We start from the raw sequence: 15193 nt of genomic DNA on the forward strand, positions 1-15193 counted from the left end.
AAGAAAAAAATAAAGAACATTGTATTTTGTAACAGAGTTGAGCCATTTTCATTTTTTAAGAGGAGATTGAATCGATTCTAATGAAATCGAATCGAATCGAATCGAATCGTGATTAATCGATTTAGAACCTTAGGAATCGAAATCGAATCGATTCAGGAAATTGGCCACAATACCCAGCCCTAATCACTAATAATTATCAAAGTCTTCAATAATAATGTTAATCATTACAATTCTTAATTAATTAAAGTTAATTCTTACATTATAATAATCTGTTTTGTAATGGTTTTTGTTTCACTATATATTAAGTATTTTATTTCAGTATCAGCAGCAGACACCAAGGGCTCTGGCAGCAACACATATCTAAAGTGTTACCAGGGTGACACATGGAGGAAGGAGGATCTGGGTTGGTGATGTTGCAGGGCGTTGGAGGAAAGTTCCCACCACTGATATAAGTAGGGAGCATGTAGAGAGTATGTTCATGTACACCGTGGACAAGAATGCATCCAAGGAAATTCAAGTTTCCCTGTAGCGGCCGGGGCCCTACCTTTCACTCTTGGGTAGTTTGAAATGTGTGGAGCGGCATTCCAGAGTAAGAAATCTCTGAGAGCACCTGGTGGAATTAATTGTCGTGTCAGTGGTATTGATCAGCCACTCTTTAAACCCTCTGCTGATACATTATGGCAGTAAAAATCTTCCCTAATGCGTCTTTAATCCATGCCGACCGCCTGGCCTGAGTCCTTATTGTCTTGTAAGTGCGGCCATTATCTGTGATGTTCAGTAAATGCTGAACAGCGAGTACAGCCAAGGGTGAACTGCTGCTACTGTGATGCATTACAAAGCAAGGCTGATTTGTATGAGTAAATGTGTTGGCCTTAATTCTTTCTTCGCTGAATGTCTTGGGCCTCTCAGATCTGCCAGCTGACAATGAACTTCTACCTCTGCGTTTAAGCCTGCTGTGGTGCATTCATTAGCGGGGAGGCTACATATGCAGATATTACGCAGACATACTGCAGGGAACGGAAGACAGAGGAGGCTTCTTGCTCCCTCTGAGATTAGGTTTGTAGAAGAGACAGATCAAGAGGAGCAAGCAGCTCAGAGTCCATTATCTAGATACCCGTCTGCTCTTCTGTCAGAACTACTGATGGTGTGTGTTCGGGAACTCTCTGTGATGTGTTTTATTGCACGCTCTCTCCCTCCTCCTGAAATCAGCATCTGCTGGAGCATGCTCATATATTTAAAAGCTGCATTAATTGTTTTTCGGACACTAAGGGGCATGAAAACTGCAGAACAGCATGTATTAGCACACTTAAACATTTTAGCATGTCTTTTTGCCACCTGATGAATGGAAATCCATTTATGCTCTTATTTCTTCTGGTGTGGTCACTTTGTCCACCTGCTGTAATGTGTCGGGCCGGTTGTGTAAAGTGGGCCAATCAGAGCCTGCGCTTGCTGCTGGATTTAGGGTCGGTGAGAATGGCTGACCTGCAAATCTGAGTGAAAGAAAGATCAGTAGTCAAATGCCAACACAGACATGTTGTCCAGACTTAGTCTGACCCTTTTACCATGTTCCTCAGAGTCAGCCATGTTTCCAGCACAGACAGGAGCCAGCCAGACTGAGAAATAATGAGACACAACACAGAAACCCTCAGTTTATTTACTGTGTACTCATGTGTTCATAGTGAAACCAGGGACCTTGATTGAATGCTGCAGAAATACAATACTTCATGTTTTGACAACCTTTAAGAAGCAGGAAATTTGTATGTTATTAGTTTCCTCATGTTTCATTAGGCAGTAGACTAAAGACTGGAAGCACGGGGGGATTGCAGAGGATTCTCAGTGGATTGATAGATTTGCAGAAACACATTGATTATTTGAGATGGAAAAGTCAAACATCCAAAGAGATTGTTCAATAAACCTACCAAGATATTCAAAGGCTCTGAGCTGAGTGGCAATTCTCTGTAGGTGTTGTCACTGTGGGTGACCTCGTCCCAGTTTGCGCCTCTTATCTGTCGTTGTAACTTTTGACTCACAGTGGTGAGCATCTGTTTTTTGGTCTTTTTTTCTGAGGAGATAAATACCCTGTCAGTGATTGATGAAAACCCAGTAGTTCATCACCGCTGTGCTCAACATAAGCCCAGAATATTAAGATGCTCTCATAACGATGTCAGTGTTTACACCGCTGGCTATTTATCTTTCACGGAAATGGATGCCCACCACTGTGACTCGAATGTAATGTCACTGCTCTTATGTATGAGGCACAAATTGGGGCCAGGAGTGACCGCTTTCACATAAATGTGAGGTCAGGAAATTAGAAAAAAAATAAGAGTAATGGAGAATGTAGCCATAAATTCCAGAGGGTTGAACTTTAGTAAGAGTTGTGATAATTATCTGAGGTGAACAATGTAACAACGCAGCCTGTTACTGAAATGTGCCGACTTCAACAGGACACTAATTATTAGCGCAGTTCTGTTCTACCATAGAATTACAAAGGCCATTTTTCTCCCTTCATACCTTCTTGAATTTGTAGAATATCCATTGTCTGTCCCTGTGATATTTCTGCTATTAATTCTGAGATGGATCCTTGGACGCCCAACGACCGTGAACGTGGTTGTTAGCTACGGCACAGAGTGGAATGATTCCATTCTCACCACCCACTGGAAAGCAATCTAGGCTCCGTAATGGGAATCTCAAATAGCAAATCTATGGGTATAAGCATGTCTGGAGAAGTCACGAGTCAGCAACAGGCTCAGTTAAGCAGTGAGATAGTTTAGCTGTAGGTCATGGGGGCTACAGTGAAGGAGGGCAGTCTCCACCTCACAGCTACAGCACCGGCTATTTGTCGCTGTAGCAGGGGTCTGGTAATGTGATGTGGGAGGAGGAGAGGTGGAGAAAAAGAAGTTGAAGTTGATAAAAGCTGGAGGGCGAAGGAAATGTTGTTGATGCTTTGTACAGTACAAGTCAGTGGTGAGAGTTTGTGGAGGCTTGAGATGCTTCAAGCTACAATGGGGCGTGATAGCGATCTGTAGCATCAGTGATAAACATCAGGTTTCGCTGTCAGAGGGAAAAAACGTAGAAACCGACTTTTAAAACCACAGGAGAGGTCAATGCAGCAGGACACAATACAACTACACAGCCTGTCTTTCTGTCCGTATGTCTTCGGTGGTGAGGATGTTCTCGGTGCCTGTTGAAAACAACCAGAACAGAAAATCCTCATCTCTTGCATGTAAACACAAGTAAATAAATCTATAGAATTAGCTATAATAATCCCTCCCAGTTGCCGTCAAGGAGGAAATGCTTAGTTCTGCCGTTTAAAGGAATAGTTCACCAAAAAATGAAATTCAGTCATTATTGACTCACCCTCATGCTGATCAATACTCCAGAGTAGTTTTTTATTCCTCAAAGTGCATCTGGAGACCCGGGAGGCTGGTACGTAGTCCAGCGAAATCCTTATATGAGAGTCAATGGCACCCGACACAAAAAGTCCATAAAAAACCTTGAAATATTCCCCCATACTGCTCGTCCACTGCAATCCAAATGCCCTGATGGGATATAGTCCAGAGTTTACTCAAAACAATGTCATTTAGGACATTTTACAGCCTAAACAGTCCTGTAGTGAATTTGCCTGGAGCGCAATACAGGACTGTCCTAAATGATGTTGTTTCGAGTTATATCCCTTAGGACACTTGGATTGCAGCGGATGAGCAGTATGGAGGAATATTACAAGGTTTTTATGTAGTTTTATGGACTTTTTATGTCGGGCGGTATTGACTCTCATATAAAGTCTTTGTTGTACGAACCATTCTGCCGGGTCGCCCTGGTGAACTATTCCTTTAACATGGGAGCCTATGGGGCTCGACTCACTTTTGGCACCTGCCTTAGGTGGCCATTTGAAGAACTGCAGGTTTTGGCACATCTGGGCTTCCATTTCCTGCCCAGGAGGTTGTTGCTTGGTTTCATCCGGATGAATCTGTGTTTGAGTGGGAAGTGACAGCTACACCACTGGTCTAAATTTCTGCCGTCCAACTGGAAATCGTGGCTTGTCTTATCTCGAAAAACACACACCACACCAAACTCCCGCCTCATCTTTGGAAGTCATTAGCCCGACAGGCGGAGCGGCTGATGCTGATGGCGGCAAAATGATAATTAGAGCTGGAGATAGATTGAGTCAATATAAGTGTAATTTTTTAAGTGTGAGGTTTATTAGTACAGAGGCAATCAAGCTCCTAATGAGGGCCTGATGGAACTTCTTAAGTAGTGGAACCAGTCAAATGAATGGCTCTAATAGCTTCTGGCGTGGGACTCTGCTTTTATTTATTGCACTTGTGCATTCGTTTGTATATTTAGTAATTTTTTCCCCCTCCCCAAATACCACTGTGATAATTTATTCGGATGAATTATGTTTCTTGGGATTGGTAAGGCAAAGGGAGACAATCTGCTGCACATACATTACACACACACACACACACACACACACACACACATGGTGACATTACACTCACACCCCTATGTATGTGACTATAAATAGATTTTCAGCCCATTAAGGCTCATCTTTCAAATCATGTCATTAATTAAGCTGAGAAATACTAAAGTAATTTCTCTTTAATGAACTTGCTCAATTAAGTCTGCCCTCTTTTTGGTTTAATCCTCTTCGCTTTAAGCAACTGGATGACTGTTCTTCCTCTCCGACTCTCCCCGCACTCGCTCTTCCTTTTGTTTCGTGGAGTGCGTTTCTGTGCCAGCTCCTCTCAACCTGCAGTCTTCCCCTTTGCCTGTTTGTCTCAGCCATGTTGATTCATCATGCCCTGTGTGCTCACGGAACAAATCGCAGTCATTTGCACCACTAGCCTGCTCCGAGCTAAAAAACAGTGGCACAGTTGTGCAGGCTCACACACACACACACACACACACACACACACACACACACACACACACTCTCTCTCTCTCTCTCTCTCTCTCTCCGTCTCTCTCTCTCTCTCTCTCTTTGAGATTTGATTTGATTTTCAAATAACTCCAAAATAGATGTAGAATGTGGCCCAGTGAATGATGCAGGTAGCTCTTTAGGAGAAATGGGGGGCAAAAAGCATCATTACCAAATTTAATCTAAATCCAAGTGGTGCCTGTCAATTAAGATTAAATTATTATCCCTATTAGACCAAGTTTGACCTTCATCTATGGACTTAAGCCTTTTAGCCATGTTTTTGAGGCTCATCAGCTTTTCCAGACAAGTGGCCACTAGTGGGAGCAAATAATGGCTGTCCTCTGTCAGTAGCTAAGGCAAAAATGACATGACAGCAGAATGCTGATGTACACTGCTTATTCATATCCAGTCAGCCAGTCATGTGACAGCAGTGCAGTAAACTCATGCAGACACAGGTCAGGAGCTTCCGTCAGTCAAATTAATTTATAATATATAAAGCTGGGGTAGGCCTACGCAGGATTTGTTTTGAAAACAATCTTTGACCAATCCAAATACTGATTGGCTGGGGTGCCGGCCCTGCTCTGTCTTCCCAATTTGTTAGGACAGACTAGGGCCGGCCCATCAAACAATCAGGAACCTCCAGACCAGAATAGATTTGATTGGTCAAATATATCGGGAGCTGTAGGCTTTTCAGGCTGCTGCATACAAGACATAGAGAAACACTGTGATCGGCCCAAACACACAGACCTTTCTTTACTGATAGCTGAATGGGAAAACACAATTATATTAACTCATTGAGTGCCGCGCTCCTTTCCAAAGTTTTAGTCAAGTGTACCGGCAATTTAGACCATTTTTGACTTTTTATGTAGAGCCATAGTGTATTCTATATTATTGCCACCAACACATACTGTAGCTCAATTGAAAGGTTTAACTTTATGCTTCAAATGACCACAAACCGTTTGTTTCTACGTGCCTCCGTTCCTGAGAAAAGTCGAGCTAAACATGGCTGGGTTTCACCAAAATCCCTCCTTTTTTTCTAGAAAAGGAGATAGAGCGTCTTTTATGAAAGGTGCTCTGTTTGTGTCTGTCGCTCTTCTGACACTCGCATTTCTGGATCAAAGGGCTCGTATAAGATAAATATACACAACAATTGTTGTTCTATTCACAAAACCACCATCGGGGGCGGTCGCCACTAAACAACAATAACACAGACGCGCCGTGCCGTGTCACAGCCTCTCGCCGCGGAACGTGAGGGTCTGTCGGCCACAGCGGCTCGGGAACACCGGTCCCACCGGTGGTCGCGGTCCTTCTGTGGTACGGGTCGGTGGTGCCGGCGGTCTGCTTTGGTCCAGAGACCATCAGATTTTACCACGGGAGGACTTTGGGGAGGACACGGTGTTGCTCCAGATGAAGACCGGGCGGGACTGTCGGCTGAGAGCTTCCTGTTTCTGCTCCGAGCAGCTCGAGCAGCAGCGCAGGTGAGGGCAGAGCAGCTGCGCTGCATCTGCATGCACAACTCCGTTTGCAGAAGCTGAGTTATGATAAAAACTTCCAGATCATGAGCTGTCATGTGACTTTGATCGTCATCTATTTCAGTTCTCCTCGTCGTAGAGTCCCCAAATTTACATATAATGTGTATTAAAGTGTCTATTTTCATAATTTAAAAAAAAAGCAAAAAACCAAAAATTTCGTTTTTGGCACTCAACGCATGGGAACGAAAAACGAGAAATTACGTGGTTGGCACTCAATGAGTTAAACAAAAGTTAATGTATTTTTTTTAAACAAATCCTGTCTACCCCAGCTTTGAAGTCATTTTCCAAATGGACAGAAGGTAGAGCATCAACAGCCAAGACAAAAAAAAGAAGAATGTTTACATGAAACTTCACAATGAGGAAAAGATGTGATCTCAGCAACTTGGACTTCAGCAGCATCAGGCTGTGAAACCAGCCTGTCTTGAGTCAACAGTCCAGGCTGCTCATGGTGCTGATGGTGTTGGAATGAGGAAGTTTGCTTGGCACACTTTTGACTCATCAGAGTCGATCCAGCTCCTCTGGGCTGCATATCAAAGCGTCCTTAGGCAATATACTCAACTTCAAATCACCCCTGACTATTTCATCAGTGTATGGATTCCATGTACGAATGGGTAAAAGGGGCATGTATTGATATGCATTATGAGTGGTTGATAAAGCCAGAGAAGTGCTATACAAGTGCAGTCCATTTAGCGTTTAACAACCTTGGGCCGTCGTAGGAGAACAGGAGATTAGCATGAGTGTGAAGCTGATAAATCTGCAGAAATGATGTGATGCAGACATGAAGGTGACCTTTCCCCGATTTAAAATAAGTAGCTTTAATTGTCTAATCTCAAACAGACTTTGAGTAAAGTGCTGGCAGGTCAGAAAATGCTAATGAGTCATTTTTGGAAAGCACTGTTCTTTTATAATTCGGTGGTCCTCTCACCAGCAACACGAGGCACTTATACAACACTCAGAGCAGGAGAAAGTGAGAGGGAGCATGCATATATGCTAGGATTTTACCACTTCTCTCTCCAACACAGCAGTAACAAAGCAGGCAGAGTAGGTTGTCCTTGACACTGACCCCCAGTTCTACTTCTGATTTTACAGGTAAACACTTTGCATGATGGCTTGGCCAAAATCATTGTGCAAATCTGTGTGCATAGCTGCCTTCACTGTTCTCAGGATAAAATGTGCCAAACAGAGCCAGACACACATATGCACATGAAACTGGCACAATTTTTGCTTTAAAATCAGTGTAACCAAGCTTTTAGACTTATCCCACTAAAAATAGACAATATCCAGTTCCGTTTAGCACCAGAAGCAGAAGGAGAAAGTGACTGAACTGCTGTAAATTGTAACCAATTAAAATCAAGGCTCCTGCTTTTCAAACAGCTAATTTAACACAGTTTCCCCTTGCATGTAAGTAGAACATATAAAGAGCTGGTACAGGTTAATAAGCAGAGGCTTACCCACACATCTGGCTGACTCAAAGCAGCATTATCATTCATGTGGAATTGTTTTTGTCTTTGTGATTGTTCTGAATCCAATAATTAACTCCTACGGGCGCTGACTGGGTCTCGGGGAACTATCTGCCTCTTCAGATGGTTAATGCTCCAGGTTCTTCACCAGCTGCCTGCCGACTTTGTCTGTCTGCCATTTGTTGCTGGCCACAGAGAGTGCCGTGGGTTTATCAGAGCTTGTTTACCGAAAACCATCTGCCTGCAGCTACTAGAGACAAAGTGGTGAGACTGTGAGTCTGAGCTGTACAGTGGATGCACCATAAAGCCAAGGATACTGGGTTTCATATTAAACGTATAGGCATTTGAGACATTGTTAACTGAAAAATACTGACAGTGAAGGATAGGGAAAGTCATTTTCATCCATTTTGACTTTTTTTGTTTTCTTTTAATCTCTATCACTTAACACTGGTACTCTTAGAGCCACGTGGAGTAGCTGTCCTCTAGATGATACCCACTTAAAAGGCACTTTCAATAAACCATAATGAATTTTAAGGAGCACAGGTTACAGTTGTGAGCCGATGTTGGGTAATAAAAGTGCAGCAGAAGAGCCTCGTTCAAGATGCCCAAGATGCCGTTGTCATTTTAGATTTTGTGTTACTTTTGTCACGTTGCTTCATGGCACCTCGTATCCTCCACACACGCACACAGACACACACGCACACACTTACTTCCAAACATAAAAATACCATTTATACACCCATGTGAATGACACCAAAGTGTCAGTGTTTCCTCCTAGAAGTGTTAATGTTGCTTTTAAAATAGTCAGGGGAATCACTTTGCACCTTGTTATGCCTTCATCAAACCTTTCACTGCAGAAATTCAACAGCTTTTTTGTGTGCCTCTGCTGCTGTGATAGAACATGAAGACAAACCGAACCAACAATTTTCTCTCTGTCTTTTCAGCCTTCTGCGAAGAGGGGTGTAGGAGCGGAGGGACCTGTGTATCTCCCAACACGTGCGTTTGTCCCTCGGGGTTTACGGGACGCCGCTGCGAGACGGGTAAGACCTGACGACCCTGACTGACCTCTCACGTGTTTGCCTTGTTCAGCCCGAGCGTCATGTTGTTTTTATCGAGTCTCAGAAGTGACATCAGACGAACGGTCATCGGGGTCGGGCTCAGGGCTCAGCTGCTGCCCTGTGTTCTCCCTCTCTCTCACACACACACACACACACACACACACACACACACACACACACACACACACACACACTTTCACTCTCTATCTCTACAGCTCTGTGTTTAAATTGGACACTGCAGAGATTGAGGATCCCAGGAGAGCTGTAGAAAAGGACTGCTAATTCTTCTCTTCTTGCCTCCTCCCGTCTTCCCTCCTCTCCTCTCTCTCTGCCCCTCCATCCCCTCTCTGTTTCTTCTTCATATCTTCCTCTTATCCTCCTCTTATCCTCATTTTTCCTCCACTCTTTCCCTCTTCCCCTCTCTGCCCTGTTTCCACCATCCTACACCTTTCTTTTCCTGCCCCTCTTGCTTCCATCTTCCTTCTCTCCTTGTTTCTCTTCATGTTATCCAGTCCCTTCAACCTGTCTCCTTCTCTTCTCCACTTTCCTTACCTTTCCTTTCCTACACCGTGCTTCTTTCCCTCCCCACCTCCTTGACCTCTGCCTTTTCTTCCACTCCTCCTTCTTCTCATATTTTTCTACTCATTCATCATCTCTTTTCATCCTTTGTTTCTCTTCTCTCTTCTTGTTATTAAAGCTTCTGTCTCTGCGGCCTCCTTTTACCAAAGTGATCAACCAGCTCACATAGCATCCCATTCGCAGGTCAGCCATTCACGACACGTTGCCATGGTTTCCCTTAGATACTGGATCACACATACATGTGCACGTTATTGGTGACTAAAGTTCCACATGTACCCACAACCATGTAGACCTCAGGTACCGCTGTCACTGCTAATATAGCCCATGTTAACACATAAAGCAGAGGAGGATGGTGCATGTCCCTCCTGGGATACAGCTCCTTTCTTCATCACATATCGGTGTTTTCTGCGGAAAACACCTAGTGAAAAGCACCAGTCAAGAGGGAGCAGAGGATATCAAGTGTAAAAACTACACAAATTACTTTTTTCTCCTTTAAGTGTGTGTGTAAGAGAGAGAGAGTGTGTGATTAATTCCTCATTGATTTCACAAAAGGATAATAAAACACTGTTCCCTCCCAATTCCCCTCACAAGATTACACATTATGACAAAGTAAACAGTCGCCCTTAAGATAAAATAAGTGTGTGTTAATCCTGAGGGGAAATTAGCGACAGCCCTAACAAAGTTATAGCACATCTTAAGTATTTTGTAAAGCCGGGCATACACTGTACGATATTTTAAATCGTTTGATTCAGCCCCATCTCAAACTGCACGACTAGATCGCTGAGTTCAAAAGTTCACAGCTCACGAGTAATGATCTCACACTGTACGACCCGATGCTCTGATGCGACCTGACTGCTCACACTATACGTTCATAATACTCACGTCGGACTTCTGTATACCGGAACTGCAACGTCAAAAAGAAGTAGAAGAAGAGGATGAACCCGTCACACACACACACACACACACACACACACACACAGCAGTCAGTCACACGCAGTCACACACACACACACACACACACACACACACACGAAATGACAGCAGCAGGGGCTAAAAACAATAGCTCCTTAATTAGCTAGCATTAGCTAATGTTAAGGTCCAGATGAGTCTATAAAAAAAAAAAAAAAGAGTCTCTGCGCCGCCATGTGCCTCGTGTTTTGACGTGACATCAGAGATTGTGCATGCAATGATGAGGCAAATCGGGTCGTGGCACTACTTCTACTGTGCGATACCTTCACGAGGAGCGACCAGGATTTCAAACAAGTTTGATTTTCTTGCGAGCACACGATTTGTGATCGGGAGTTCGTCGTGAGGTTTTAATCTCTCGTCGTTACCCCACGTATACTGCACGAAGCACGACCCACGATTGGGTCGAAATTCGGCCCGATCCAAAAAATAGTCGCACGACTGGAAAATCGGCTCAAAACGAGCCGACAATCGCACAGTGTATGCTGTGCTTAAGTGTTACAAGTAATCTTTTCACACACCACTGCTGGTGTTTCCTGTATCAGTGATGATGAGGTGTAAGTTAAAGTCCATCAAATTAAGGACCCGTTCTCCCTCTGGTCCCTTTTTTTAGAGCTGTGTGTGTGTGTGTGGCTTCATTTGACTTATGGTCTGTAAACTGGGAATCCACTGTACAGTTGCGTCCGGACAGAAATGTTTGATAGGGTTACTGTAGGTGTATTTTAGGGGTAGAGTCAGGCAGGCCTGTATATTAAGTAAAAGTTTGTGTGTGGTATAATGGGTAAAATTGGGGTTGGAAGTTTCCAGTTAATTGATAAAGCTGTGCATTTTCATCTTTCAAATGAAAGGAAACGAGAAAGATAGATCAGGTTACTCTGTCGTTAAATCACTTGAGCGTGCTTCTTCTTTTCAATCACAACACTTTCATCTTTGTGTGTGGACAAAATAATGATCCAGACACATACACTCAGGTCTAAGTATCTGAACCTAATCAGTAGCAATCAGGATGAAACACATTTTATGAAAGCTGGCAACAAACCAAGAGCTAATTACCCCCCCCCCCCCAAAAAAAAAAAAAAAACAGCAACAAATATCTATCAATTAATTAACATGGCAAACTGAATCTTCAGTGACGTTCGTTGAAAATTTAATTTTTGTATCTAAATGGTGGCGTTTCGCCATGGCAACACAGCACAGGGCTTACATTTGTGCTTGTAAATTGAATTTTGATTACTAACAAAATGAAAGAGTGGTTTGATAAATGACTACATCACATCTGCAAAATGATTCTCTTTGAACCACTTTAGAGGGGGCGAGCAAAGAAAAGATTATGCAAAGAAGAAATAGTGTTGAAGTGAGGAGCAGATGAGGTACAGAAAGCCCCCCCCCCCCCAATCATTTATCTAGATTCCAGAGCATGCGCTTCAAGCAGCAAAGTCTGGTAGCGCTGAGCTTTTACTCAACCTTTGCTATTCTTGTTGTGTTTTTGCCTGCGTTCACACTGCTCAATTTGGATTTTTTGCTCAGATACGATGTTTTGTTTGGCTGTTCACATTATCTATCTAAAATGTGTGTGTATGTGGTCCTGCCACCACTTCTTATTTGAAAGTGGCAGATATGGGTCACATTTGAGCGAAAAAATCAGATTCAGGTCACTTGTAACTGCAATGTGAACGTAGCCTTTGTCATATTTTGTCAACTACTGGTGGATACTTCTGAGAGGAGGAGAGATTCTCCAGGAGCAGAGCTTCTTTCATTGAACATGGAGCAGACCTGGAGGACGCCACCTTGTTCCAGCTGAAATGAAGAGGAGCTTTTGTGGTTTCCGTGCTGCTGGTGGTGCAAAGGTTAAAGGCCTGGAAGTGGAGATGAACTGGGTCCTTTCTGCTGTCAGTCATCATGGGAAATATCAACTCTCTGCCCAATAAGAGTGGAGATATTGGTGAATATTCAGAAAGCAGACATTTTTTTGTGTACATCCCACCCATGGCTGTCACTACCCGATTTGCATCGCTACCCGATTTGTGACAGCTACGTACGGCAACTCCACTTGGACAAACTTAGTTGAATTGACTTAGGATCACTGCCCTACGTGCGTCGCCAGAGACGGTTTATCTTTTTATTAAAAAAAAAAAAAAACTTTCTTAGTAATGTAAATTGAGGGTTCGTTGTGGTGGTATGGATCTTGATGCTCAGAAAATAGGAACAGAGGCGGACTTTTACTGTGTTTACTCTCGTCTTTTCTCGCTGGCCTCATCACCATGACAACCACAAACAATCACAACTACCACTACACTCACTGAATAAACGAGTCTGCCGCGGCTGTCTTGACGGATGTCCGCGTTTTTTGTTTGGTTTTTTTAATCATTTTCACAGTACCGTATTTTACATTTACAGAACTTTAAGCAGACTTCCGCTTGTACGCAAATCGGGCAGTGCCCAAGTGAAGTTTGTCCAAGTGGAGTTGCCGTAGGCAGCTGTCCAAGATGGCGGCGCAGACCAGTATTGTCACAATTCGGGTAGCGATGCAAATCGGGCAGTGACAATGGCAACTGATGAAGTTCCATCTAAAGTTCTCCATTGTGCTGCATCGTTGCTAGGATACAGACTAAACATCCTGAGGCACTTTTAATAAGGAGACTTCAGTCATGTTTCCCTGATCGATTCACTGGGGGATGTGGTGGAGAGATGTGCACTGAGGGTGGTGGAGGTCGTTCTGGACCGACCGGAGAAATATAGCGGATGCCTTGTACCTCTGCTTTAGCCATCTGACTTTTGCAAATGGTGATGAGTTGTCAGACAAATCAATTTCCCTTTGGGATTAATTTGTATTCATATTCATATTCATAAAATATCGACTAACACACCATCCTACTAATGAGGTTCCTCCCTGTGGCCCTCTGGCTGCTGCCTGAGGGTGTTACAGTTGTGTTGAAGTGCAAAAAAATCAGTCTCCGGCTGTCACACTGTGTTTCTCTCCATGTAGCCTACGGTTGGGTCGACTTCCCCCGTTCATCTCACCTCCATCGTACTGATGTCTCACTCACAAGAACTGCAGCAGAACAGGGTTTTTATTTCTAATCACTGCAAGCTTACGTCTAAGCCACTGATGCCTCTATGGTTATCTTCAACAATAGCTGTAGATTTTACAGTTTGCTAGGGAACTGAATGAGGGATAACAAAGATAAACATAGACAAAATCCAGAACACTTGGAGAGATAATATATCTATATCAATCTACTGTAGAAATGACTATATCTTTATCTCTGATTCATCTGAAAAAATGCAACTGAATTGTTTGAAGCAATGCAAATGTTTTATATAAATATCCCTGAGGGAGGTTGAAGTGGAATTTGAAGTGAAAGCGCTGAAGAGTCAGCTCATTGAGATGAAGTGCATAAATGATATTGTTAGGCTACTCATTAGCCAACATGTAAACACAGCTCATATGGTTATTATTTATTGAACCTAACAGTGTTTGTATCCAAATGTGTTACTTGTGAAAATTAGTATTATGGTGACACATTCACTATGCGTTTACCTGTGTGTTACAGCGTCCTTAAAAAAAAAAAAAAGAGCCTATTGGTCATTTGTGCAGCAGATAATGATGTTACATTTCGTTGTTTGGCGACATCTAGTGGACACACTAGTTACGATGTTGTGACGAAGCTTTCCGTCTGTATGAGTAAGAGCCAGGTTGGGTCGGGGTCAACAACACACAGAGACATGAAAGAAGAGCAGAGATCAATCCCTACGTGAATTTCTGCAGTTTATGTTGTTTCTATTATCCATAAGCGTTCAACAGAGTTAAGTAATCCAATCCAATCCAATCCAACTTTATTTGTTGAGCATTTCAAAGTGCTGTACAGGATAATAAATACAAGTACCAGAGACACAGACACAACATCTTACATAAAACATAAAATTACACATATAAAAACAGATAAAATAATCTAACAGGCATATAACATGGGTAAAATAATAGCCGTGCAATAAAAGAAACAATAAAATAAGATAAAAATCAAATCAAATCAAGTAAAATCAAGCCAACGTCTTCCTAGTAAGTTTCAGTATTGCAACCATGACAACAAAGATGGACTTATTTTTTCCCAAATCATGTTCATTTCCTAATCACCACGTAACTGTAATTATAGTTACCGTAACGATAATCAGTACACCTGTTTTCCACCATTACGGTAACCATGACAACTGCAGGCAGGTGTCAATGCTGGTCTAGGGATTTTATTTCAGGAGGCACCCATATGGTTTGTATTAGAGGGGTTGGGAAAAAGCAACAGGTCGTGGATTGTTGTCTTTATTTGACTCAACATGTGACTTCTATAACTGTCTCACAGTTATGTCATAATAGGTGTTACAGAGGTAGAGGACTTGTGTGCAGGATGGTGGTGTTTTCCTTGAAGATTTAACTGTAGACAACCGTTACAAGCTGCACACAGGATTCTTGTTTTAACCCGCGTTCTCTCTGTCTGTCTCTGTTACCATCTCAGTCCGTCTCTACAGTCTGTAAAACTCTCTCGCTGTCCATCTGTACGTCTGTCCGTCTGCCTCTCTCCTGCCCTTCCCTTCTGTGTAATGAAACACACCTCACCTCACTGCGCCACTGACTCCCCTCCCCTGTGAAGTATGCTGCAGCTCAATGGGAGGTTAAGAGCATCTAAA

General features: G+C 43.0%; 1 protein-coding gene across 1 annotated transcript in view; it reads left to right on the forward strand.

Moving 5' to 3' along the window:
• The window catches only part of LOC146990254 (protein kinase C-binding protein NELL1-like), a 293390-nt gene that overhangs the window by 244989 nt on the left and 33208 nt on the right, over positions 1-15193 (forward strand). Inside the window, exon 15 of the mRNA XM_085771287.1 lies at positions 8855-8950. Within this exon, the coding sequence (XP_085627413.1) occupies positions 8855-8950 (96 nt within the window). The remainder of the gene's footprint in view (positions 1-8854; positions 8951-15193) is intronic.

The sequence above is a fragment of the Trachurus japonicus genome, chromosome 3, assembly GCF_045865225.1.
Source record: "Trachurus japonicus isolate A0001 chromosome 3, Traja_1.0".
NCBI lineage: Eukaryota > Metazoa > Chordata > Actinopteri > Carangiformes > Carangidae > Trachurus > Trachurus japonicus.